Source organism: Trichoplax adhaerens, genomic scaffold (genome assembly GCF_000150275.1).
Source record: "Trichoplax adhaerens TRIADscaffold_4 genomic scaffold, whole genome shotgun sequence".
Classification (NCBI taxonomy): Eukaryota; Metazoa; Placozoa; class Uniplacotomia; order Trichoplacea; family Trichoplacidae; genus Trichoplax; species Trichoplax adhaerens.
Genome location: NW_002060946.1, coordinates 6,211,943 through 6,239,819, shown reverse-complemented (window position 1 = coordinate 6,239,819; position 27,877 = coordinate 6,211,943). Strand labels below are relative to the sequence as shown.

The following is a 27,877-nucleotide window of genomic DNA, read 5'->3' as shown; positions in this document are numbered from 1 at the left end:
TCGCTACCATTCGTCGTAGAACACGGTAAATATGATTTAAATGCAAAGTAGCACATTCAAAAACCTAAAATATGAACCGAGGCTATTTGAGCATCTCATCAAGATTTAGAATGTATTCCTAAGTCTCTGTGTAGCAGTTAGGGACTTGAATAGTTCGATAGAACACCTCATTTCAGATATTTCCATACAAAGCGTCAACAATTCTCGTAATGGTTTCCAGTCTAACTTATCTTTCACCTTTAAACAATTTTATATCTATAATATTTTAATTCTCTATATCTATAATTTGCTCAAGTGTAGTATGACTGTTCTCTCTAGTACACTACACTCAGTAAATTAGATTACATTGTGTTTCTAAACTCGACGCGATCGTGTAATCTAGTCCGCTCTTACGGTTTAGATTTCACGATGTATTGCTGTTTATTTACTCGTGTATTCTTACTGGCTATGTAACAGTACCCGTTACAAAATCACATAAAGATATTACTTTACTTTACGAAAGGTAATATACTAGCAGCTATCCATCAACACGGAAAACTTCATTAGAGAGATTCCAAAATACAACAAAACTTTGATAACACTCAAAAGGTATGCTGAATTCGATTAAAGTATATTATACGTCGTATTTTTCTCAGTAAGACGAATAGCAATGCATTGTACAAGGTAGAAGCATACCAAATTCTCGAGCAAGATAGGTAGTAACTGTGCTGCTTTGCCATAATATTTTACCGTCGACTTCCAATATTGGTAGTTGTCAACAAAGAGCTTTACAATCTACAATTTTAATTAAAAATTTACTAAGGGTTAAAACAATTGTCATTGTGTAAACAATAGATAAAAATGGTAGATAAACAAATTTAAATTTTACCAAGCACAGTTATCGTGATTTCATACATAGTGCTCGAAAATTTTAAGATGATCTGTTAAAGTCATAGTTCGTATCGGAATTTTAACTAATTTACGTACACAGATGTTCTTAAACCACACTTTCAGAGTTCTTAGTGAGCAACAATTATAGTGTTGACGAACTGGCAGACAATGTTAAGGTCATCACTGTTATGACTACAAACTACAGTTACTACAGAGCTAAAGTATGAATAGAACATTAGCAATTCATAACTTAATTTTAAGATTACCAACGAGCATAATCACAGGGAGAACTTTACTCAAGTAATCCGTAACTTAATTTTAAAGTCATTTGGGTTGCTAATGTAGCTGGTGTTCATGCGGTAGTGCCGTCTTAAAATGCTCAACTTGATACTGTATCCAGATTCATTTGAGGATTTAAGAATCTCGTAAAGATTTTACTGTAAATATACTGTTATAGCAATTATAATTATCATTTGACAACATCATTCAATCGTTAAAGAACAAACAAATTTCTTAGAAGCTTCAACTATAAGTTAGGGAGATTGGTTGTAGTATAAGTTAGGAATTGCAATACAAATTACCAGTTCTAAAGGAAAACAAAAGCGCTGCAACTTTACTGCATGTTTAGAAATCTGTTTCCGGGCGCTTTTCTCTCCAAGCTTTAATTTTGGGAATGTTAGCTATGCGATCGAACAGCTCATCCAAAGCAGGGGCACTTTTAAAGATATCTTTGTCAAGCATTTGGAGGGTCTCGCCAGCGAAAAGAAAATGTAAATCGCCAAGGGTCAGCTAAAAGTAAAATGCAATAACGGTAAGAATAAGTTGATAACGATTACACAGTATATATCTGTAAATTATAGCTTGGAGCTATCTCACATGTATTACTTAGTACTTACTGAGTCACCAACGAAAAAACTGGTACCACCTTCCTTATATACTTTTTCAACAGCACTTAACCATGAAGGAAGAAAATTTTCAGAGAAATCTTTCTGTTTTTCGGCCTGTAAAAAAATGGCACCGGATGCGTAAAAACATATTAACTTTCTACAGTTGACAAACTATTACATGAGTCACTGCATATTACTACGTGCTTAGAATAGTTTCTGTACTTTCCACAAATAACAAGAAGGTAATAAATAGATAATAACTTAAACCATCATAAAACATTGATTAAGATATCTAACGATAACTGCCCAGTAAATACCAGTTACTAGTAAATGCATTACATTGAATACAGTACTGTATTGTATGCCATATCATGATCATATTATAAATCTACCATGCTGAAGTCTTACCTTTTTAGTTTCTTCGTCCGTGTAGTAGTGAATATCAATAAGCTTAGCTATCAAATCATTAACAGCTCCTTGAACGACGTAAACTCTGTATTCATCCCAACTAGTTTTACCAGTTAATCCTACAATATAACATATTATTACATCAGGTATTCAGATGATGAAGGTTTATCTAGCTATATCCGTTGCATTAATAAATCGATTTAACAAAGCAAAATAAACTTGACAATCTTTTTGTGTGCCTTTGTCGTTGTAAAACTCGAAACATAAGTATAATTGTACAAGATCAATGCGAGTTATGTTTAATTAAAGCCGTAACTAAGGAGTAATAAGCGTACAAGTGTATAGTAATAACATCCTACAATTAACTATAAGAAATAGATAAATAATTATAGTGTAAGACGAGTAGCAATTAGATTTACTCGTATATCTTAAGTACTTATACAGTATTATCAATGCCTACCAAATTCTCGAGCAAGATAGACTGCAATTGCGTCACTTTGGCACAGTACTTTATCATCAACTTCTAATATCGGAAGTTGTCCAAAAGGAGCCTTAATGTCTGCAGTTTAGATTAAAACTTTTCAATCATTTTCATCGTAAATAATTGTTTATATTATGTAGTTATTATATTTTTACATAGTTAAAAAGTACAGTAGGAAAACTATGTCAATTTCTGACAGATTACCACTAATGGTAAAATTGACAATTGTATAGAAGCGATAAAAGGAAATAGAGTAATTTTATTTCGCTGTCTCGACAGCATTAAAGCTGTAGTACTACGATTGTGTAGATTGCGTACAGCTAGAGAGATTAGGATACATACAGAATTTCTTTGCACTACATTCTATTTCTAGATTGAAGCTGGATTGATTTTGGGGGCAAAATTAGCAATGTTTAAAAATATATTACAGCACCAACCACTTTTTATCTCTCTCCATTCTTCCGAAGTAACGCGAACATCTTGATAAGGGACATCAGCTAAAACAAATAAATAACGAATAACTTCGCCACGGCCTCGAGCGTCAAAGTACGTTAAACGGTAGCTGGGCATTGTGAAATCAATTTGTAAAAGTTCTGATAAAGACTAGTAGACGCTGTTTGCTGTAAACAGGGGAGATATCGAAGTAGTTTTGACGTAAAGTACTTGAAATTTTCTTGTCTGACCTATCCTCAAACTATCAACATTGATGTATAATTTGTCTCGCTGATGAGAATTGTGATGTTCTTTTAGATTAGGCGTAGACTGACCAATGCGACCATTCTGTACAATACCCCTCCCCTCTAAAAGTAAACAGTTTTTCAGCGCGAGTTTTATTCTTACGGAGCAGCTGCAGTCCATCCTACTGTACTGGACAGTACTATAGAATTTTATACGATTACGTATTGCGATTTGCCCCCTGCTGCAAACTGGAGCCCAAATTTTGCCAAAGTATCGAGCATTTTTCGCTATAATTCATCATGTAACATGGTAAATATGATTGCACTCAGTCAATCACCACAGTGTAGTTATACACGCTATCACTTTGCTTCAACTAGGACTGTGAGCTAGTAGTACTATTCTGTACACTGTACAGAATACAGTATCGTATAAAATGCAGACTTAAAAATCCTTTTCATAAGCTGATAGCACCGTCTTAACCGAGGTTATTTGAGCATTGCTGCGCAGCAGCTACAGACTTCAACAGTTCGACATGACACCTTATTTCAGTTGTTTCCATACAAAGCGTCAAAAATTTTTGTAATGGTTTCCAATCGAACTTATTTCACCTTTAAACAATTTTATATCAGTGGTACTTTGTTTAAGTGAAGCATGGCTGTTCTCTCTAGCACACTATACCCAGTAAACTACAATGTGTTTCTAAACCCGACGCGATCGTGTAATCAAGTCCTCTTTCACACTTTACATTTGATGATGTATTGCTGTTTATTTACTCGCAAATTTTTGCTGGCTATGTAATAGTGCCTAATACAAAATCACATAAAGATATTACTTTACGTTACCAAAGGTAATAAATATACTATCTAGCAGCTATCCATTAATACGGGCAACCTTACTAAAGAGATTTCAAAATGCAACAAAACTATGATAACCCTCAAAAGGTATGCTGAATTCGATTAAAGCATATACGAGTGTCTTTCTCAGCATACCAATAACCAATAAGCTGTGGAAAATTGATTATTGCATAGTTTAAAAATTGAATTTACCCTACATAACTATCATCCTCTAGGAAAATAGTAGACACTATTACGAAACAGCTTCTTTAGAAATCTGTTTTCGGGCGCTTTTCTCTCCACGCTTTAAGCTCGGAATTATTAGCTATACGATTATACAATCCATCCAAACCGGGGCAAGATTTAAAGACCTGCTCGTTAACGCCTTTAAGGCTCTCACCAGCGAAGAAAAAGTATAAATCGCCAAGAGTTATCTTGAAAAGAAAAACATGTAATACTTAGAATATGTTTACAGCAATTCCGTTCTCCATGTGTGCATAACATAAGCATAATGAAAAATTATAAGTTATAGAATCATGGCTTCCCTAGGACTTACTGAGTCACCAGCGAAAAAACTGGTACCGCCTTCCTGATATATTTTTTCAACAGCAACTAACCAAACTGGCAAAAATTCTTCACTTAAAGTTTTCTGTTTTTTGGCCTGTACACATGATATCATGGAAAAGAATGTCGAAATTTAGAAACATTTAATCGAATTACTGGAAATTATTACATGCTTAGAGCTATCTATGCATTATACAGGAATACCGATAAAGTAATAAAATCTTCGTTGAGATAGAATACATTAAGGATGCATAAAGTATCAGTTGCTAAGAAATGTAGTACAGTACAGTTTTGCATAATGTTAAAAAGGAATTGCATCACACATTAACACCTAACCTTTATCGTTTCATCTTTTTCAAAGTGAATTTCGACAAACTTAGTCATCAAATCACCAACAGCTGCTTGAATAGCGGAAATTCTGTATTGGTCCATGTTCGTTTTACCGGCCAAATCTACAATACAGTATGGCATGCATACATCCACATTCGATATATCAAGTTAATGAAGGTTTATCTAGTCAAATCAACTGTATAAATGAGCAGAATAAATCTATAATTTTTTGATACGTCCTTATACGCGTATATGTAGTATTTGTAAATTCATAACATGCAGATATATAGTATAGCAGCAACTTTAGTAGTGCCGCATTATTCCTTATAATTCTTATGACTACATTGGATTCATAAGACGAGTAGCAGCAATACGTTGTACAAGGTAGAAGCATACCAAATTCTCGAGCAAGATAGGCAGCAATTGCGTTGCTTTGGCACAATACTTTGTCATCAACTTCTAATATTGGCAGTTGTCCAAAAGGAGTCTTACCATCTACAATTTAGATTAAGAATTTATTTTACTAATTTTCACGATAAATAAATAAATTTCAATTATAAATTTTAGGAAGCACAGTTGTCGTGATTTCGTGCACAGTGTTTGAAAAGTTTCAATTTACAGATGATCGATTAAAATTATAGTTCGTATCGGAATTTTAACTATTTGTAATAAAATCTAAAAGTAATCATTATAATTTCCTTTTTTAGCACTTCAAAATATAAGGAGAATGACTACAATGCAGTCTTTGCAAGAACCGATAGCATTGCAAATTCAACTTTGTTTTAAAAGACGTACAACATTTTGTAATTGGAGAAAAGTGAGAAAGGTACAGTAATTGATTTGCAGTTGTTGGCAAAATTGTTTGTATATTGTAGTGGAGTGGCAAAAAAGTAAGTAAAATGAGAAAGGCCGAGGAAGGCCAATCGCCGCCCACTATCACTTCATAGAAAAGAGAGACCCGATAGACCTGATGAACTTGACGTACTGTATTTCCAAAATTGATCTACCGTAATTGCATAAGCTGTAGTGTCGACTACAGCAATCCTACTAATATAGAGTACATTACAATACGTTCTATAACATCATATTTCTTTACTTTGAGTAGTAGATCGATTTTAAAACGGGCCGCGCTAGAAGGAGTTGCTGATATTTCAAGTCAACTAGTTGGAACAGCTAAAAGCTTCGATCAACATCTCTTTTACTTTACGTATCAAGGCAATCAATACTAACCGGCTTTCATCTTTCCCCATTCTTCCGAAGTAATACGATTATCTTCATAGGCGACGCCAGCTACAGCGAATAGGTAGCGAATAATTTCACCACGACCACGAAGGTTAAAATAGGACAATTTGTAGCTCGGCATGACGAGATGGAGAAGATTGATTCAGACTAAATACTGTCAATTATTGAACGTGTTAATAGCTCTAGCAAATGCAGGCCGAAATGGAATAATGAAAGGTTCAAGTCGGTATTTATTTGACTTTGACTGAAGATAGTACTGTACAGTGTACAGTACATTGTACTGCACATTGCTGTACTGTGGGCCGTAAACAGCATGACAGTGCAATTACTTGTACAGCCAACGTGTCATGTTATATCATTATGAGGTGAAAAGTATGACGCGTATTTGTTGTTGTTCTTATTATGACAGTAACCTCCATGGTTTGACCTTAATGTTTTGGGGTATCAAAACGCTGAGTCGTGCTCAAGACGGGTCACATGACAATCAGCAGCGTGCTCTCATTGGCCACTCCACAAGATAATGGTTGTCTTGCGCTTGCATATGCTTTCTGTACCAATCTCACGCACTCCAAAAAGCTTTCGCGATTTGCAAATGACCTAAATTGCGAATTTGACATTGGAGTCTGAACTAGACGTCTGGCTGATACTGTACCTCAGGGTCTCAAAGCTTTCACGATTTGCAAATAACCTGATTGATGAATTGGACGTTTGAGTTTGAATTCGGCATCTGGCTGATACTGTACAGTATGATTCTGTACTCACTGTTAACTTCAGCCTTAATCATCAGACGAATGTACATACAGTACAATATCAGTCATTACGTCGATCTTTCTAGAAAAGTCAGGAGTATTACCTGGAGTGTACGTACGTATAGTGGACACTGTTATCTACATAGCACCATTATGCTATGATCAATAAATAGTTAATTGATGGTTAGTATATCCCTGTCGTAAACGAGTTCCTAAGTTCTATGGAAGACATGATGTCCAAAATTCTTATTTTATCAACATTGATGTGTTCATACTGTCTGTTAGCTGCTTGGTTGATTTTGTACAGTATGGTATACGCTTTCAGTCATAACGTCGAGTGGAAATGACTAGAAAATGATAGACTGCCGAATTTATTTTCCATATCCCCTACCCAGTACTATACTGTACAGTACAGTACATCATACAGTCATGATGAATATTTACTCTACGTTTCGGGTTCAGTAAACACGAAGGCAGATAGGTTAATGAGGTTTATTATAAGACAAACCGAGAATACAGAGACAGTTACAGTACAAAATCAGGGAATATAACAGCTAAGAAGCTTAAAGAGAGAGATGTACACAGCTAAAGAGCACTATTATAATTAAAGATACTCCGGAGGATAGCATCTTATACAGTACTGAAGAAAGATTTATCCTCAAGATTCGATTCGATTCAATGATTTTACTAATACAAGTACAGTACAGTGTACAGTATTTGTTACAATACGTACTGTACACTGTACACTGTAGCTCTAGAGTGAAGCCAGTCATGCGTAGTCTACGTTACGCAGTGTTCCTCCATTTTTCGTGAAAATGTCGACAATCTTTCGTGTCGTCAAGTTAACAAGATTTACTGGGTTTTCCAACTCAGCCTATGCAATTCGCAATTCTCAATTAAAAACTCGACTGGTTCCAGCTCGCAATGTAACCTCAAGAAGTCGTGTCAGTACTCTTAAAAGAGCTGTTCGTAGAACTAAAATTGCGTCTGAAGAGAGCGCTTTTGCGTCATGTAAGTGATACGTAGGCTGGTTGATTTTCTATCTATCGATAGAAAAGAAAACGGAATTAATTTACTCTTGTTCGTCATTTTATGTACCTTTGCATCCATTTTCCTGATCATCCGTTGAATCGCTTAACATGGTGAATGAATAGCTACCAGTGATCATAAACTCATAACAATTCATAGCCCTGAAGTACTATAAACTACCACAGATGGACACAACGTTTGTTGTCTGATCTCTTGGCCAATCGTCATTTCCCACTGAACATTTACTTGTTATTATCAATACGTGCGGAACGTAGTAACCCAAAGTAAATGTATAATTTAAACAAAATCGAAATACATTCATTTTCGGGATTTTACTATTTAATGTAGTTCTACAACCTGCCTGGGATGGATGCCTGATCAAATGATATCTCGCATACGTCGTATAGTATGTACTGTACAGAACACTTCATGAAGCCGCAATATTACGTCATCCATACTCCATTTATACTTCATGGACTGTGTTAGTAGAAAAGTACAGAAATTATCAATAGTAATCTGATGTAGTGTCCATATCTTATTATAAGTTAAGTAGACTGGGCTGGAAGCTGGAAATCCTAAAATCGCTGGTAAAATTTAAAAAAATATCCGTACAAGAAATGTATGAAACAGAACGTCTTTTATTGATATCAACTTGTTGAATTTCCATACTCATTTACTCTTCATATTTAGTAGCTTACTACTGCACCCGTTAAAAAATAATGGATAATTATAACGCCTATACTATTGATGATCGAATAGTACTAACTTCTCTTTCCTTCAATCTAGCTGGAAAGTATGGACTATTGGCAGTGGCAGGTGCCAGCGCAGCAGGTATTGGAGCATTATGCTACTACGGACTGGGATTATCAAATCAGATTGGAGCAATCGATAAAATGGCGTAAGTCCTTAGACCTACATTAGTTCACAATAAGTATGTAAACGGTCTAGCATACCATACTATAAATTGCCAAATTAATCAAGTAATCCGTATCATGGTCTTGTCTCTCTATCGATAACTAATTTTATACGTAAGGTAATTTATATGTATCCCAACCGGCTTATTGTTTACAGAGTATAATATTATATCAGTGATAAGATGCAGAACTGCGTTTATTGAGCACTGCATTTATTACAGAATGCTACTACAATTACGTCCTTTATAGTTTTAGTTATTAGTAATAAAGAATAAATGGTTCAATTCAAAACTAACTATAGTATACCCGTATATACGTACTGGACACTTTTTACTGGGAATTATATTCGATAGTGTACTGCATTTAAGCCACAGAAGAAAAGTACGACCGTCGGAATTTAGTATTCTGTATATTAAATCTTGATAGGATTTTAGTTTTTTACACCTTATAGAATAATAATCAGTTGATGTTAGACATCCAGTAAATTATTTTAAAAATATTTAAAACATTCCAACGTTTTACTATGACCAGGATTTGGCCGCAATATGTTCGTGATCGTATTAAGGCTAGCTACGGCCACTTGATGGTTGGACTAGGAGTAACAGCAGCATCTGCTGCATCACTGTACCGGACGAGATTCGCATACAAATTTATGACAGCAAACCCACTCTTGGTAAGATTACCGTAACAATTATGTACAGTAGTTAATTAGACGTTTAAACTAGCTAATCGTACCATTGGTACTTAGTACACTACCTTGAACATTTCTGTTAACTGCTTCCCAATAGTAGACACTAGGAAATCAACTTATTGTGTTAAAAGTATAATATTTTTGTATAGTTTTTATAAGATTTTTTTCAAGTTCGTCTCACTGATAGTTGCCGTATAGTGTAGATTCATAGAAAAACGCTATAATGCATTTATTCTATATGTCCTTTCTAATTCTTACTGTAGGCTATCGGTGGCAGCTTAGCTGCAATGATTGGCACCGCTTATATATGCCAATCGATGCCATACCAGGAAGGACTATTGAATACCAAACATCTTGCTTGGCTTGTTCATACTGGTACTATAGGATTTGTGCTTTCTCCACTAATGTTCATGGGTGGACCTTTGTTAATGCGCGCAGCCGCTATAACAGGCGGTGTAGTAGGTGGCTTATCCATGATCGCTGCCTGTGCGCCGAGCGAAAAATTCTTGACTTGGGGTGGCCCACTTGGCTTGGCTTTAGGAGGCGTTTGCATGGCATCGATTGGTAGGGCGACATATATATATATATATTGAAATTATAAAGCGATACCTTAAATGTGTACAGTAGACTAACATGCGACGAGTTTACATATTTTTACCATTGCATCATGTTATTTTAGGCTCTGCTTTCATCCCTGCAACTGGCATGCTTGGCGCTGGCTTGTATTCTATTTCATTATACGGTGGGTTACTCGTATTTGGTGGATTACTTCTTTACGATACACAAAAACTGGTCAAAAAGGCCGAGACACACTCTTTATATCATCCGGTCAAATATGATCCTATCAATGAGTACGTAAAATTTAAATCGTGTTTTAATACGTCCTACTTGTACTATTGTTGATCGGCAATTTTTTAAATGTGAATAGGTCAATCGGTGTTTACATGGATATCATCAATATCTTTATACGCATTGCAACAATCTTAGCTGCTGGTGGCGGCTCTAGAAGACGATAGTTAAGCTAATATAAGCTTCTAATTGTACGCTTAACCTTACTGTTAAATTACTTGTATTATATACTCCTCATATAACGCCTTGAGCTATTAAATTGAGCTTCTAATTATATGGCTGAAATACTTTCAAAATTGGATTCTTATGTTTACGCGCAAGCTCTACTCTATATCAAGAAATGAATAGTATATCAGCACTACCTTCGATTTTGTTTGTCATCGCTTACAAATATTTAGCTAAAAAATTAAAGTTTTGCTTGACGTGAAATATTTGTAGCAATATCATAAATTGCATGTATAGTGCTGTAATGATGATTTACGTTTTGACTTTTAATAAAGTAACAAATGATTAATAAAATAGTGAAATGCGAATTTTTTTGGCTTTGATAATATAATAGTACCATTTTTGATCGAACAAAAAGTGTAACAAAGAATCGATATAGGAGGAATAACTTTAGCATTGGACAAAGATGTGTAGCAATTAGATGCAATTCTAAGTAACTTCTGAAATTATGTTCGATAATGTTAGGAGCATATTTGTTCCTTAAAAATTAATTGTGTGGTACAGTATAAGTAGAGACAAGGCTGAGCTCATCATCTATTTGCTCTGTAATTTTTGGCATTGAAGTGGAAAATAGAGGATCACTGCATCCCTAAAATTGGCTTACTTAAAGTAGAATGTAAAGTGTACAGAGAGATGCTTAGATTTCTCTGATAAATCATCATCTCTATTTATAAATTATGGAACAGATTATTTCTGCATCAGAATATCGATTAAGTTGCTGTCATGATCTGATCACGATTTTGCTGTTCCATATCTTTTCTATAGTTTCTAAAACGTTATTGAAGTCTAGTAAATAAGCAATATTTAAATAGCAATGATCATTTCTGCAGTACCAGATAAGACGTTATCCTATTGTGAGCTACAACTCAATCAAGTACAAAGAGGTCTGCTCCGCAATTCTTTACCAATATTTATTCAGCTATTCTATCTCAATCCAGAGGGCAACAACATCGAGAAAGCTACGAAATAAAATTAATTAATTAATTATACACCAATTTTTAAAAAGAAAAAAAGTATACCCGAATGGGCTCAGACGGGAATCGAACCCGTGACCTCGCGCACCCAAAGCGCGAATCATGCCACTAGACCACTGAGCCACTTCTTCCAATACCGTTATTTTTTACGTATTTGAATCATTTTTATGAAAAATGACTCAATTCAATTGATACACCGTTAACTATAGCTTAGCAACTAGCGATACGCAATCAACTGCCATTTTCTATATTCTAAAGCGTATATAAATTCCTTTCGACGTACTAGCGATAGATACATACGAATAGTGAACAGTATTTAAGTCTGTTTGACGTAAATCATCAACATCAATGCGTTATTTACGAAAATTTGAGTAAATAATAACTGTTATGATCGAATTGGCTTAGATAGCTCAACATTGTAACCACCATTATAATTCTTAGTATGGCATCGTTGTTAGCCAATTTATTTGTCTGGAGTCAGCGCTGTTTAGCATCTAGTAAGTCAATTTTGATAATATTCTTCAAACTGCGATAACTTAAATTACTTTGATTGATACATTTTCTACATCGAAAGCTGGAAATCGTAATCACAAATTAATTAGTGTACAGTGTACGATCTGTATACCAACAAAACCGAATAGTATTTTGTTAATCTGAGAACTAATAGTTTCTGTATATTTGCGTAGCTTTCATCAGATGGATTACTATTTCGTATACATCGTCAATTACAGTGAAAGTGTATCCTTAATACAGTCGAGATAAATCTTCAAAATACGGTTCTGTTAACTATGAGTAATAACTTTGATTCTAGTAATCATGATATTTTTAGTAACGAAGAAATAGGGCACACAGTAGAATAGAGTGCTTGCAATAAAGCTACTTATTAGTCAAGCCGAAAATGATAACTATGATAGAAAAGATACTTTGATTAGAGCATTATTTCTGGTCGATAACTCACAGCGGTGTTTACATCATCAATTCATTATAGGCCTTACGACAGGGATTCATTATTATCATGATAAGAGCTCAGGTAAAGATTTATCAGATATTAATATCTTCAAATAATTAGGACTGATAATAAAATTGCAGTCATTTGAAAATACCGGAGCATCAAGAATCGTATAACGTTAATGATGATTAAATAGCCTACTAAAAGTATTGGATACTGATAGTTATAGTTTTCATACCACAAGGTGTTTCATCTTGTAGCATTCCCAACTTTGCAGTTGCGGCGCTAATTGGATAAGATAATTCTTCGAATTAAATATTCTTATCCTTTAAAATAGAAACAATTTACTGAATCTACTGTAAAGTAAACCTTTCTAGAGTAAAGATTATCTAGGATGGCTTCACTATTAATTAATGCCAATCTGCCAGTTTAAAAACTAGAGTTACTTCTGATCGTCGATCATCTGTAGCTTAATCATTACTCACATGTAAAGAAGGCCTAGTCGATATTTCAGCTTGCGTTTAATCTATACATAAATATATCAAAAATATATTACTATGATAATTGAATGTTACTTAATAATTATGTATCACTCCCGCTAAAGGTCAATCAGATGAATCGTATCTGGATTATAGAAGGCATTGGGCAGAGAGTAAGAACCGTTGGCTTAATTAAAATAATTGAGAAATTATTATCTACTTAAACTCGCATATACATACTTCACGTCTATCTACCTGTGAAAATGATTGATTTGGTCTTACTGTAAATGTAGGTCGAGACATAACCTGGTTTCTTAAAAGTCAGGGGAAAAAAATCAGAGATCACTTAAGAGAATCACTGGTAAAAACCTTTTAAATATTTGCTTATATTATTATTTGCTTGCGTCAAGTGGATTATTTATCAGTTATAACACAATCAGAAAGCCAACTGCTAGTTAATCAGAAGAGATGAATGTTGAGCGAGTACAACGAGACGCGAGCACAGGAAACCTGAATTATCATATATATCCATTACCTATATTCGTAGATTTTTCTTGAGTAATAAAAAGCTAGAGCCTTATATTTAACTTAATAATTGTATCATATAGTACATGGAAAGTCATCATGGCAATACATTAAAACAAGTCTAGTTACGATCATATATTATATGATGAATGGCCTGCAAATGATCATGCTATTATGGTTTATCGATATTTTTCATTGTTTTGTAGGAACTCATGGCAAACCATCAACCCGTTCACGTTCATTGGAGAAGCGATCATCTAATTTTAGTAAGTTAAAGCGGTATTAATATTAATTACAAACAATCCATACAATCGATTTGAATATTACCTATATTCACTTATGCTATAAATGCATAGCTAAATTACTTTGCAATTATTTAACATTTGCAAAGTTTATTATTTAGATTGATTTAAACATTTCATTTATTGATACTATAACGAAGAATAATAAATAAGTGGTTAATTCAACCGGACTAGTAGTAAAAATATTTTTATTACTTTATGATTAGCAAATTCTAATTGTTAATCTTTCTTTATTTTTATGACAATTTACTCAACATGGATTCTAGGTAATCTTGAGCAATGGGATTATGATATCGTTCTTAACTGCTCAACATTGCCCTGATGTTGAACAGATTTTAATCGATAAAACCTTAGTCAGTAAATTACATGGAGACCAAATAAGCGATGGTAGGTGATAATAGTCGTAATTACTAATACAGAATGCTTACCAGCGTATGGCTACGCTACCAAAAGCAGTATCGTAAGTGTAATGATGACATCTTTAACACACAGATTTATTTATTATTATACTTTAGTTAGCATTGGAAATGATTATTTGCTAATTCTACACGTCGATAAATCGAAGTTAACACTGGTACTTCACAAGTGTGTAACTGAGATGAAAAAACTTGAAAAATTATCAGCATTTGATCCCAAGGTAATAAAAGCATTAACTCATACTCAATTAACTTGATTGACATAGATTAATATCATTTTGTACATTAGTCGTTCGTTATAAATAACACATATGTTATACATTCGTCTAATCCAATTTTCTCAAGTGCCAATTCCTATCTCAAGATTATAATCCGGGAAAACCAGCCGGAGTAAAACCCAAACTATCTGTGAATGTGACTAAAGACCGGGTAATTCTAACAAAGGCATAATAAGCATCTTATTTCCAATACTATACGCTAGTTTGTAAGAAACTTAGATATAATAAACTCCTTAATGTTAAAAATGTATTTGTGATGGATTTTATCAAATAGTTTATAGTATGGTGGCCATCTCCCGACTATAATTCTCGAGCTCATAACGATGTTACCACACATCAAGAGAACATAATTGCAGGCTCCATTAATAGGTACAATAGATTGTAATGTTAGCACTATTCATTACATAAATATTTTACAATGGAACTGATCAAGAGAACATATAACTCTTAATCAGATCTTCTCAGCCTCCGATACAAATTACTCGTACGTATCGAACTATTGGTAATCCTCTGAGTGTATATTTTAGGTATGTTAGCTAGCGATTCCGTATTTTTATATCCATAAATCTTATTGTTTTAGTTTTATGTTTTTAAAGGATGAAATTACATGCTTAGTATTACGCATCGAATTCATGTTTGACTTGATAAATAATCTGACGAAGGAATATTCTAATTTAGTGCTGTAAAATTTGATCAATTTATCACAATGGAAACACAAGCTGATGAAAATATTATAGAACGACATATAAATGACCTTAGTAAGGACGAGGTAAGATATATTACCTAGGATAGGGAAAATGTATGAATTATCCTTCATTTAATATTGATCAATTTATCTGTCTCGAATCTAAATCTTATTCTAGGAAAATTTTTCAGTCTCAAATAAAATTTCTGTTCCCGGTAATGCACGTTTATCAAATATTATATTAGATTACTGTGAGTACCATCCTGGGCAAGCATATTTTAACAATTCTTATATAGGTTTTGTTACTTGCTGTCAACCCAATCATGCAGAAGACAAATTTATTATTGGTTGTAATGACGGAACTATCGTAAGATTTACTTATTTATGCAATATTATATGATATTAAATTTCAGCATATAATGAAAAGTTTTTCTAACGAACTTGTTACAGGTATGTTATGATGAAAATTGTGAAAGCAAATCGGCAACAAAATCTGCTGTGGTAAGGTTATATCTGAGATAATTCCAAAATAGACTTATAGACCTACTCTAAGGCTTATAACATGCTATTTTATAACGATTAAAATGCCATATTGAAAAATTTACGATTAAATTATAAGGATCATCCAATTTATATCCAGTGGCACTGGGACGATACAATTTTTATAGTGGCCAATGATGCCGGCGATTTTCAGGTTTACATACGAGTTAATTGTCAATTTATACTATGATAATTCAGCTTTATCTGCTTGATCCTTCTTAGTAGAAAAGTTGCCTATGTGCCATATTGTGGATTGCTGTAACTATTTGGAAATAGCTTGATTTCAAATATAATATTTGCTTTACTTTGACTTATGCGTATAAAATTTATAGTGGCAATTAATGGTTAAAAAAATATAAGAATCGATCATAAATATTTCTAATCAAATTCTACAAATCTATCTTAATCATCACCATACTCCATTTATAATATTACAAATAAACTTAACCTCTGCTGTAGAGCCTAATATAATTACTGTACTATATTATTAATGAACAGCAATTATATACTTTGATCTATTCGCTAACATCAGTTATTTTTTAGCTATTCGATATAGCCCTATCCGAATTTCCAATTCATATGTTAACTGAGGAACCAATGAAACTGAATCATTTAGATCTTGCTAAGTATTTGGTGTAAGTCAACTTGAATTAAGTTAACTGATAACAATCTCACTAAGACTGGCTTAAATTTAAGGGCACTTGCCGATGCTTTTATTTTAAATGTGTATTATGGCGACTAAATTGTTTGCTATCGGCTACTGTGTTCAATAGGCCTCCAGTCCATCTTGTATCCGTTACATGGTCACCAGATACAAGTTTACTTGGTCAAGGAAATGAGCGTTTTAAATCTTACATTGATATTGCTCTTGTTCTATCAAAGTATAACTCTCATAATTTTACCCAGTTCGATTCTCCTAAATATAATCCTGTCATTAAAGCTACGCAATTTTAACTTTTATATGTAAAATATTTGTTAATAGAGGACCAATTGCCATTTTACGGCTAGAAATTGGGGTTTTTAATAATGGACGTCTAGGACCTATCGAAATTACAAATGAGTATCTAAAACAAAATCAATATGAAGAGGTATTTATCTAACGGCTTGCATTTAAGAAAAAATTGGATTACACTATAACTTATAGATGCAATTATTGTAATAATTTCTTTCTAAATATATAAATACACCGTTATAGGCCGTCAGCATATTATCCAATCTTGACTGGAATAGAGAAGGTCACATATGCTTTTCATGTTTGATGGCTATCTGTAATGAGATATTTAAGAACGATTTGGACGAAGACAGTGAATGTAAGGATATTCACTTAAAATCTGTTTCTAGTTTATTTCATAATTACTGTATTATAAACTTTAATTATGGTATCTATTTCTCAATATTTGATAAAGCTGATATAATTATCCTAAATTATTTTATAGTACTAATTGACAGCGCAATCGGTACCTTTTATAATCCAAAGCAAACTTTACATGTAAAAATTGCTGACGAATTTAAACAAATTGTAGAAGGACTACTACAACGCTTATTCGACAATTTTATTAGGTACTATTCATTTTAAACTAAATAAATTAAATTTAATATAATAATTACTATTGGAACATTAAGCTCTATCAAATCCTTTAACAATACCATTAACGCCGATCTACTGTTAGACGAAAAAGTTTTGAAAAAGCGTTCTACGTAGCCGATCGGTTAGAAAACAGAGAATTATTTATGGTAAGCACTACTACAGTTATTGGTGGCAATTTGTATTGACAGTAATTTCTGTAATTGCGTAAAGATATATAGCAAAGACAGAATTCTAATCAAAAAAGCTTATAGTTAATGCTTTTTTATGACGATAAAAGGCTAATCAAGCTAAAAGTAAAAGAATATATATCTTCATAGGATCTGTACTACGTAGCTATGGATTACAATGAATTAACACTGGCTTATGCAGCGAAAGCTAAAGCAGACGAAATCAATTCTAGAATTTTAAGCGACGGTTATTCTATAACTTGTTAAAATTCTAACTTATCACTTTTAAGGCGTAAATGCTATCGTGCTTAAACAGAATATTCTCCATTATAGAAAACGTGGATAATTCTGATGCAGTCACCGAAGACACATCGCGAAACTTTGAACTATTGAATGCAGAAGCTAAACGAATAAGGGATGGAGGTTAGTAAAGTGATAGCAAATTTATCTATGACTTTAGCATTCTTATTTGCTCTGGGATATTTTAAAATGTACAGTAGGAATTTGAATAATTATAATTGAGCATCACTAACTCATATAACTTATATCATGCATTTCAGAAATTCCCGATCAAATGGTACGTGACAGAAACTGCCTTAATGCAATTCGACAGTTTATATGTACTCAATATAGCTTTTACGTTCTTGAAACGTTCTCGAGTCAGATTTCAATTAGAATACCAATAGACATTGCTTTAAAATTATTCTTATATTGTTGCTTTCTTTTACCTGCTACTAGAAACCACAAGCAAGTTCTATTGTACATTTTGGGATATCGTAAAATTGCAGATATTGTCATATCTGTATCAGCATTTATAGTTTCATGATACAGACAAAAACCTTGATGGATAATTATGAAAACTATTATGTAAATATGCATTTCATAACTTTTTATTATATCATCAACTTGGATATTAAAAATTCAGATCTTATCACTTTTCATTTATGCATGATATATGACAAACAAACAAACTTCACATTTCGCGTAGATCGTTATTCATTTTATTCTGGCTTCCGTAGTAATAGATGAGGGTGTGATGTATAAACACTAAAAACTATGCATGCAAGTAAAATTTGGTTTTACCTCTTTTCATAGTGTCGAAATTATTAACATCTGCTTGAAAGAATATACCGGAGATACAAGATAACCTCTTAAATTTGATACCATATCTGATACTAATAAAACAGTATCTGTCAATTCAAAATATGATTTCCAAAAAAATTATATGTACATTTAAAATAACAGCTACGAATTCAATTGCCTAGTATACATCATTCGCTCATTGCTGAGCAGCACCATTATGATGAAAGTGCAAACGCTCACTAACTGATTACAGATCGGGTTAAATATTTGCAATCGTGGCCTTTTTCTTTTTGCTTCGTCCCTTTACGTCGCGGGATTTCCTCTTTTGCTTAATTGTTTCATCATTCTTCCCATCGTAATTTCCCTTCGTTGATATAACAGTGAACATTACTTGCCTGTGCTTTATAACTGAAGATTTACTTTTGAGCAATAGCACCGTAATATTAGATGACTTACATTCACAGTAGTAGGCTGTCTTTTACTAGTTAGAACGGTATCCGAAGCGTCATTTTTCAAACTTTCCATTGCGTCCAATGTAGCTGTATTCGCATCTACAGTATCACTTGCACCATTCTCGAGTGTTTCAGTTAACTTATTTTCTGGTATTTCCTTGACTGTAAGATCAGTGACTTCCATTTTCGTGATATCATTACTAATACGATCGATAATAAAACGATTTACATACAAGGTGGAAAAAAATATGAACCTAAACTTTTGTACAGCTTGTTTAAACTGCACTATCATATATTTCCCTACCCGTTAGTAAGTGAAAATGTTGCTGAATTCATACACTGTAAGGTATATTCTATGAAATAGCTTTGCTACAGAAATCAAAACGCAAAGATAAAATTTAATTTTATGCATACTAAAATACACCAGGTTAGCTACTACGATAACGAAGATTACCTCTAACAGTCGCTCGAGCCTTTGATAATGACGTTCTATCAATTTGAGAAAATTCTTAGTATTATACTCGTAATAAGATATAGCAAATAGCAGTACACTCTAAATTCGATGCCGTTCGTTGAATTACCTGTATATGGTATAAGCGCTTCTAAAGTGGTCTGCATGCTTGGCATTTTAATTAAATCCTCAGGTATCGTATTCTTAAGAATTATAGATAAAACTAAATAATAAAATGAAATAATAAGGATAACATTAGTTACCGTCAATGAAGGAACATTTTGGCATTTATGATGAAGGAGAGACAAACTAACCAATTTGAGCAGCCCTTGAATGCTTAGCATTAGTATTCCAAGTCGACAAATACTGGAATATTGTATTTACGTGCTTCTTATCTAATTTTTGAATAACGTTATCGATACTTTCCAGACCGTCCGGTTGATCGAGAATAGCTGAGATATAAAATAAAATTAAATCTTAAACATTTCATATTCTTCTAATAGGTTTCAAGATTGCATCTACTTCCACCTACTTTTGACAACTGTCAAGGTTAGGAAGGGTTTTTCTAAACCAATAGCCATATTGAGAGCTTCTGTAAATTTCTTAGCATGCAAAAGATTTGATAATTCTTGCTCCCTAAGATAGCAATAATGTAAATTTTATAAAGGATACTACTATATATGCATGAACACAACAAAAGGCGTCTAAGCTATACTTTGCTATTAATTCCTCTTCCTCAGCAATTTTCTTTTCTCTTTCAATAGCGGTCATATCCTTTAAAATTAGTAAATTTAATACATAAGGACAGCATTTCATTTCATGATCTGCTACCGTTTTATCACCTTCCATATAGCTAAACTTGAATCAGCACCGCCAGATACAAAGTATTCTTCCGTAGAGTTAGGCTTTATAGCCCATACCTAGTGACAGCCAATAAAAATTCCACAATAGATTTATTAATGTTTATGCTTTATAAATTTAATACAGAGAATTAAAATTAAATAACAACGGTAGTAAAAAAAATGCCATCTTGGATATAGCATTGTAGTGAATTACCTTATCTGTGTGATGATCAAAAGTATTTTCACATTCATTGCTTTTAATTGTCCATAACTTAATTAACCCATCAGAGTCACTTGATTACATAGTTCAACCAAAGACATTAAAAATTAAAAACCGTTCAATCATCGTAGCGATAGTATTGACTGTTTAAAATACTGCCAATCTTAACTTATCAATGTTATTGACTAGTCTATACCTTGACAACAGCTGCATCCCCCGAGTTACAAAGCTTACTTTAAGTACAGAGTTAGAATGGCCTTCAAAAGTCTACAATTTACAACATCTCATGAATTAGGTTTTCTATGACGTACGCATTAAGTTACGTGCAAGGCAAATGAAGTACTGAATGAAAGAATAACCTTGACACAAGTAAAGTCGATAACAGACCAAATCTTAATGTTAGAATCGCTTGAACACGTTGCGATACACTAAAGGCGAATAAATACAATAGTAAGCACATAAAAAAGCTGAATATGCTGTTAACGTTAACGAACGGGTCGCATCAATTACCTGATCTATGGGAGAAAATTGTACAGACCACAACCCTCGTTTGTGACCGACACAACTTCCCAGCAGTGATCCATCAGAAACGAGCCATACCTATGTTAAACAATGTCAATAAGTAGGATAGTAAGGAAGGCTATCAGTCATACGAGGTGTAATTGACTATATAACCTTACTTTTGCAGTTTTGTCTTGAGATGCTGTGGCAATTAGCTTATCGTTTGGTGATACATCAATGGAGTTAATATCCTTAACAGCATTTTAATATAGTATTAAAAATTGCAAACAAGATAAAATTGCATGCTAATTTTGGTAGTTATTTCAGAATATCTATCTTCGATCTACTAACTAAATGGTAACAGCTACATCACTATCACTTTGCAAAATCGAGAGCTTACCTTCTTATGGCTTATTTCTGTTACAGTAGCTGTTAAAGACTGTACATTCTCCTAGAAATGAATTCGGTCGTCGATATTAGTTGCATTAATCACAAAGATTTCTATGATTACATACGTATAAAAAAACAACAGTACAATAGTACATACGGTATTTAACTAATTTGTAAAACTTAAACCATACCTCATCGAAACTAGCAGGTAAAGTCCAAACTTTCATAGTATAATCATTACTTCCACTGACAATGAACGTATCGCTACGTCTGCATGATGTTCATACCACGTTAGTGAAGGGCAACTTCTACAAAATGCTGCAATAAAAAAGCTCAAACAATTTGACACCAACCTTGAAAAGGCAACTGCAGGTACTGCGGAAGTATGGCCAGAAGCAACTGCAACACATCGAAAAGAGTCATGAAACGCCTTCCAAACTCTTATTGTATGATCCTGTCAACATATTGAATGGTTAGACATGCGAATTAACTTATCCGTAAACTCCCAAAAACAAAATTACGCTATGATAAATACTTTAGAAGATGTAGCGATCAGTTGTCTATCATACGATACGTCCAGGGACAGTATTGTATCTAAGTCAAAACAAAATTTTAATTGGTTATTGTAGTCAAAATGGTTACCATCAAAACATAACTTTAATACCTGTATGACCAAATAGCATTTGACAACTCATGGTAGCATGCTGAAATATTCGTAGATCGGGACTATTTGTTGCAACCACTATATGACTATCGTCTTTACACACAAAACTTGCGTCCACTATTTCGTCATTATGGCCTATTAACTGGTGTTTCAATAAAAAAATTCATAAATAAATAAAAAGCACATCGAAATTTAAAAGCAAAATCATAGAAATTACCAGTTTCTTTAATTTTAGGTCTTCTACATCGTAAATCATCACATTATGATCAAATGTAACTAAAGCCAATGAATTAGTCGGTTTCAGATATGATATCTGAGTGAAAGCAGCCAATTCGGAATTTGAAAAGTTCGATGGAGATAATTGATGAACACATCGACTATCATTAGCCCTCCAGATGCGAATTACACCTACATGGTATCACAAGAACAATAAGAAAGAATACGTTGTTACTTCATAATATTTATTACATAATTAATTTTAATAAAAAGTGTAAATTAGGCTGACATTACCTTTATTGCCAACGGTTATATAATGCATAGAATTATTGCTTTCTTTGCCAGGAAAATTTATGTCTGACGGAAGGACTACGACCGATTCAACAATCTATCAGTTCGAAAGTTAACAATGGTGATTGTTAGCGTTCATGAGTCAATAACATGCATTTTATTTATTATTCGTCTAACTTCGAATGTTGGAATGGTCTTAAGTAGGCTTTTAGAAGCTATATCCCATAAATTGACGACATTATCTCTTCCACCACTGTGGAATATTTGGTATAAAAATATGTATTAGAATCGAGTGTTTGCATCGCGAATTCATGCTATGTACAATATTGTTACTGATATCGTGAATACCTTAAAAGTGTTTTACCATCGTGGCTAAAAGCTAAACTTGATATAGAACTGTAATGGCCTTCAAAGATACGAATACATCTAATAAAGTATGACAGTAATGAAATACAGTATGAGTGTCACTGAATTGACAATTGATTACACCTGAAAATTCTAACAAAGTCATGATATACGAACTTGCTCGATTTCAAATCCCACTGCCTAATTTTATAGTCATCCGCAGCAGAAAATAAATGTAGGATTGCAGGATCGGGATGAAAGCTTATTGTGCTTGTATTAACAGATTATAATTCAGGAATTAATATAAACAAGATTATTGACATAGCTCTTATCTTCTCCTTCACTTGATGTATTGCATCTTACTTTACAACTCCTTGAGATCCTTTAAGGTTATGAGTATAGTAATTACTACTGATATCCCAAATTTTTATAGTGCTATCGCTGGATCCTACAATTTGAGATGATATAAATTACGAGAATGAGTGCAAGTCACACTGGTGTACGTTGGTAAGGCTTTTTAGCTGTGTCATTTAATTACCTGTTGCTAGTAGTGTCGACGAAGCATCAAATTCCATGGCTACCACAGGTCCTACGTGTGCGGACTATAGAAAGTGAATTTACGATGATACGTTAATCAGCTTCAAAAATAAAGTGTTCTAGATCAACACATTAGTACCTTCCAAGCACGAGTACAAGACTTTTCCTGCCAATTCCATTGTCGAAGTAATAAATTTTGGCTGCATGTTAACAGCCACTATAATATATGTAAAAGTAGTCATATAACATAAGCAGATGGATTTCTAACGCTATTAATAGATAGATTTGTAATTACTATAATGAAACATCGAAGCTAAGATCTTATCCAATACTATCAACGACCTTATCATCAGGAGTAACAGCTAAACAGGTTATGATATCTTCATCCTATTTGAAAAGGAACGATTTACATAGTTCATAAATTAAAGGATGGTAACTATTATGACTTTCAAGTAGCAGCCAAGATTTGAATTTCAATATTTTTTATGTAAATTTATAAGGCCCTTACCTCATCAAATGATGTCGTTACTGCTCCAGTTTTTATGTCGACCACCTGGACTTTGGTGCCAAAGGTACAAAAGATATGTTGTGCAGACGAGGAAAACTACGCAGGAAATGAGCGATAGCTCAGTCATAAGTTGTAGGCATATAACAATTCTATTCTACGCAACAATACTAGTGTAAGGCACTGGTAGAGAGGAAAAGGCTAAGGTAAAATCGAATTTGTTCCAAGCTTGCATACCTGGAGAGTGCCACCAGTAAATATAGGCTCTAAATGCGATGTGACGGAATAGCTGCATATTCCATCAGAACACAATATATATCGATTTTAGTGTTGGTATGAGCATTTAATTATTGTATTCACATCCTAAACTGGCAACATATAAATCTAACGAGGATCTACTTAGGATAGCGAGATCATGGTATCATGATATTACGTAATTACACTGACTATTATCTTGATCAGTATGCTTGTTTGCGTACTGCTACAGTATAACAATAATAAGAATTGAAATCCAATACACTTCTACTTTGCCCAATCTGCTCATTCACTTAAGGACAATGTCATTATCCATTGGCAACAAGTAGGACAGATTTATTGTGCATTAGCTATTTGTTACGTTTTACTTAGTACAATAAAAATTAAGAAATAACTCCATGTGGGACCAATCTCTTCAGCTAGAAAATCAACTAGTAGTATCCTGGATTAGCAAGTTAATGGAGGTAGATAGGGCACTCGATGGCTGATTCAAGAATATTGTAAACATTTTTACCACAACATTATGTCAATACTATGGATAAAATCGTATCGAAAAAAGGCTAAGACTTACTGTTTCTTGAGTAGCTGGCCAGAAGCTGCGTTAGCTGCCATGATGAATGAGGCTTCCTTTTCTAGTTCAGGTCAGCTCGGTGAGGAGTACATGGTGCAAGCTCTACGCTTGCGCAAGCAGATGGACACTTCGATCATACAGACTTTAATGCAGTGTCCCAGATGGGACTTTAATAAGCAAACAATTGTATAGCATTTGGGTGTATTTTGTGTTATCATACTGTAACAGTGATCCAACCGAGTCATTGGAGATAGTAGCTAGTACTTGTACTAGTGACAAAAGTAAAGGGAAACCTTATTGGTAAATATTTTCGCCACAACATCATGTCAATACTACGGATAAAATTGTATCGAAGTAAGGCTAAGACTTACTGTTTCTTGAGTAACTGTCCAGAAGCTGCGCTAGCTGCCATAACAAATGAGCCTTCCTTTTCTAGTCGGTCAGGTCAGACCAGTGAGGACTGAGGAGTCCACTGCGCACGCTTTACGCTTGCGCAAGCCGATCGACACCTCGATCGTACAGACTTTAATGCAGTGTCCCAGATGGGACTTTAATAAGCAAATAATTGTATAGTATTTGCACGTATTTTGTGTTATTATACCGTAACCGTGATCGAACTGAGTCATTGGAGATAGTAGCCAGTACTTCTAGTAGAGACAAAAGCAAGGACAACCTTATTGGTAAACATTTTTGCCACAACATCATGTCAACACGACGGATAAAATCGTATCGAAGTAAGGCTAAGAGTTACTCTTTCTTGAGTAGCTGGACAGAAGCTGCGCTAGCTGCCATGACGAATGCGGCTTCCTTTTCTAGCTGGTCAAGTCGGAATCTGACCAGTAAGGACGGAGGAGTCCATTGCGCAAGTTTTGCCACAATACAAAGTACTCGCTTTGCTACCGTATTGAACGCCGTACTGTACACTGTACATTGTACAGTACAACAGTATAGTACTACAGTAAATACCATGTCCGATTGGTACATCGGTTAGTAGAGTATAGTGACTGATATCAGCAATAGCGTCCACAATAAGATATAAACTAGTTTGCAGACTTGCCATACTGGAGCGACTAATTGGCCAACTTAAGCAGCCACATTATAGCCAATTAACAGAAATAAACGACATAACAGCTTGTTATAATTATCGGATATACAGTAGACAGAACTCTATTTGAAGCTTGATTGATCGTAAAACTTTGCCTTCAGATTCGTAACTTGCTTATGCCAATTCTTCAATGTCCACTACAGCTAACGGTAAGAATGATTATCCTACAGTAGCCGCAGCGTCAGTTCATCAAGTCGTCCGTCGATTTGGTGTTGCTGTAGCAACGGTAATCTCGCCAAGGTAGTAGAATTGCGTTTGTCTGCTAGACGTAATATTCCAGTACATAGTCTCACTTCCAGCCATTAAGGGATAAGATTAGACGTCTGCAGATTTATTAGGAGCTATAGTATAGACACAGATACATTGGATTAGCATTGACTAATTACTACAGTGTACAAGGATGAACGGTTGTTTCACAAAGGAATCAATAAAATTAGGGGAATCCAATTTTCTCATCTATTTCTACTCTCGCTGTAAATCAAGCAACAGAAGTATTGAAAGGCTCAATAGCATCAGGGGTTCAAGCTTGGCTGAAACGTACTAACTTACACTTGCATACTGCTTTGATTTCAAACATCACTGACAAATTAATGTAATACTTTGGAATCGATATCATGGGCAAGTTGCGGTTATAAATGTAGTATAAAGTGATTGCATGCAACCAAAATACATCATTGATAGCGCAGAATATATTGTAATGTCAAGATACCGTATAGCATTGTGTTTATAGTGTTAGATAAAATTTCTGCGATATCGTCTAATACTTGAACATTTTCGAAATTGACAATCAGCTATACCGTACACCATATATAAGCATTACAGGCTTACAGTATGTATATATACAGTATAATCAACTGTCAACACTACCGTAATGATAGCGAATTTACGCCAGCTTGTTAATGATATTGCTGTAGTTCAATGTAGATTCATCAAATCATCATGATCGATATCCGGTACACTTGAGCAGTGAAGGGCAATAAAAATTAAATCGTTTCAAATTCCCATCAATATGAGAATCGACAGTCAAGCTAAGACTCTGTATGGCGAAGAAATCGAACAAAATATAAAACGCAACCTTGCTACTGTAATGCTAGGATGTACAAGTCATTGAATACAACGAAAATGTGTCATTGATAGGGCAGAATATGATAATGTCAAGATATTATATAGTATTCCGTTAATATTGTTAAATAAATCTCGACAAGATCGTCTAGTACTTTGAAATTTTCAAAATTTCCAATCAGATATCTACAGTATAAACATTATGGCGAAAAATCGAGTAAAATACAAAATGCATTCTTACTACTTGAAGACCAATTCTCTAGCGTTCAGCATCTAGTACTGATTTTCTAGACTAAGGCCTTATAATCAACTTTTACAACGCATACTTTTTTTGCCTTTATTCCAATTAAATACCTCACGACATCATAACTTGTAATCAAGACAGTCGGTGGTTACGCTTTATGCATTTATAAAAAATTAAACTGCTAATGAAACGCCTATTCATTATTCGTTTGTTAATATCTCTTATCATAGTGAACATTAACCTAATATTGAGAAGGCTTCATGTAGTACGAACAAGAGTTTAATAAACGACACTTTTACCAATGACTTCACTGAATTTGTAGAAAATTACAGTAGTCAAACTCTCCGCTAGAAATAGAACATTGTAATGTACAGGGGCATTCATATTAACCGACTATATCTTACCTACTAAATTAGCTATCATAAAAAGCTGACTAGCAATTAAGTTTAATTACTTTAGTGAACTTTTAAAGTACTAACGTATACTTATA

The 27,877-nt window shown here is 33.8% G+C and overlaps 5 protein-coding genes across 5 annotated transcripts; 2 read left to right on the top strand and 3 right to left on the bottom strand.

Annotated features, from left to right (window-relative positions):
- Positions 1-1,494: 1,494 nt before the first annotated feature.
- Positions 1,495-3,216, bottom strand: TRIADDRAFT_55906 (uncharacterized protein; the record flags this gene model as incomplete). The annotated part of the gene is made up of 5 exons (XM_002111612.1): positions 1,495-1,659; positions 1,767-1,871; positions 2,166-2,284; positions 2,626-2,724; positions 3,084-3,216. 5 exons carry the CDS (start codon positions 3,214-3,216, stop codon positions 1,495-1,497), a joined length of 621 nt encoding a protein of 206 aa, XP_002111648.1.
- A 1,033-nt stretch (positions 3,217-4,249) lies between these two features.
- TRIADDRAFT_37628 (expressed hypothetical protein) lies at positions 4,250-6,496 on the bottom strand. Its single transcript, XM_002111611.1, has 5 exons — positions 6,282-6,496; positions 5,448-5,546; positions 5,058-5,173; positions 4,714-4,818; positions 4,250-4,591 (listed from the first exon to the last, which is right to left on the bottom strand). The coding sequence occupies exons 1-5, from the start codon at positions 6,412-6,414 to the stop codon at positions 4,427-4,429; spliced, it is 618 nt and encodes a 205-aa protein (XP_002111647.1). The 5' UTR covers positions 6,415-6,496; the 3' UTR covers positions 4,250-4,426.
- A 3,443-nt stretch (positions 6,497-9,939) lies between these two features.
- Positions 9,940-10,692, top strand: TRIADDRAFT_23781 (uncharacterized protein; the record flags this gene model as incomplete). The annotated part of the gene is made up of 3 exons (XM_002112125.1): positions 9,940-10,240; positions 10,356-10,527; positions 10,605-10,692. Coding segments are annotated over 3 exons (561 nt in total), but the record flags the coding sequence as incomplete, so codon positions are not given.
- A 1,474-nt stretch (positions 10,693-12,166) lies between these two features.
- On the top strand, positions 12,167-18,479 carry TRIADDRAFT_55903 (uncharacterized protein; the record flags this gene model as incomplete). The annotated part of the gene is made up of 22 exons (XM_002112124.1): positions 12,167-12,221; positions 12,713-12,754; positions 13,278-13,325; positions 13,446-13,513; positions 13,884-13,943; positions 14,246-14,366; positions 14,495-14,616; positions 14,741-14,824; positions 14,948-15,042; positions 15,352-15,442; positions 15,537-15,725; positions 15,809-15,859; positions 15,999-16,052; positions 16,442-16,533; positions 16,672-16,779; positions 16,881-16,986; positions 17,094-17,208; positions 17,335-17,458; positions 17,569-17,632; positions 17,804-17,900; positions 17,987-18,076; positions 18,214-18,479. 22 exons carry the CDS (start codon positions 12,167-12,169, stop codon positions 18,477-18,479), a joined length of 2,142 nt encoding a protein of 713 aa, XP_002112160.1.
- A 1,016-nt stretch (positions 18,480-19,495) lies between these two features.
- Positions 19,496-24,441, bottom strand: TRIADDRAFT_23688 (uncharacterized protein; the record flags this gene model as incomplete). The annotated part of the gene is made up of 27 exons (XM_002111610.1): positions 19,496-19,677; positions 19,770-19,862; positions 19,954-20,091; positions 20,172-20,275; positions 20,355-20,413; positions 20,482-20,559; positions 20,696-20,774; positions 20,898-20,968; positions 21,061-21,129; positions 21,212-21,301; positions 21,382-21,453; positions 21,603-21,650; positions 21,760-21,856; positions 21,940-22,046; positions 22,128-22,186; positions 22,257-22,398; positions 22,474-22,664; positions 22,767-22,860; positions 22,941-23,016; positions 23,112-23,189; positions 23,286-23,378; positions 23,472-23,556; positions 23,647-23,710; positions 23,785-23,862; positions 23,988-24,032; positions 24,154-24,249; positions 24,388-24,441. Coding segments are annotated over 27 exons (2,442 nt in total), but the record flags the coding sequence as incomplete, so codon positions are not given.
- Between the last annotated feature and the right edge of the window lie 3,436 nt (positions 24,442-27,877).

Coding starts and splice junctions, on each gene's coding strand:
- TRIADDRAFT_37628 (XM_002111611.1), bottom strand. CDS start 6,414: ATGCCGAGCTACAAATTGTCCTATTTTAACCTTCGTGGTCGTGGTGAA. Junction 5,174..5,447: donor CTATCTTGCTCGAGAATTTG/GTATGCTTCTAC, acceptor ACTGTATTGTAG/ATTTGGCCGGTAAAACGAAC. Junction 4,819..5,057: donor AAAAAGATGAAACGATAAAG/GTTAGGTGTTAA, acceptor TCATGTGTACAG/GCCAAAAAACAGAAAACTTT.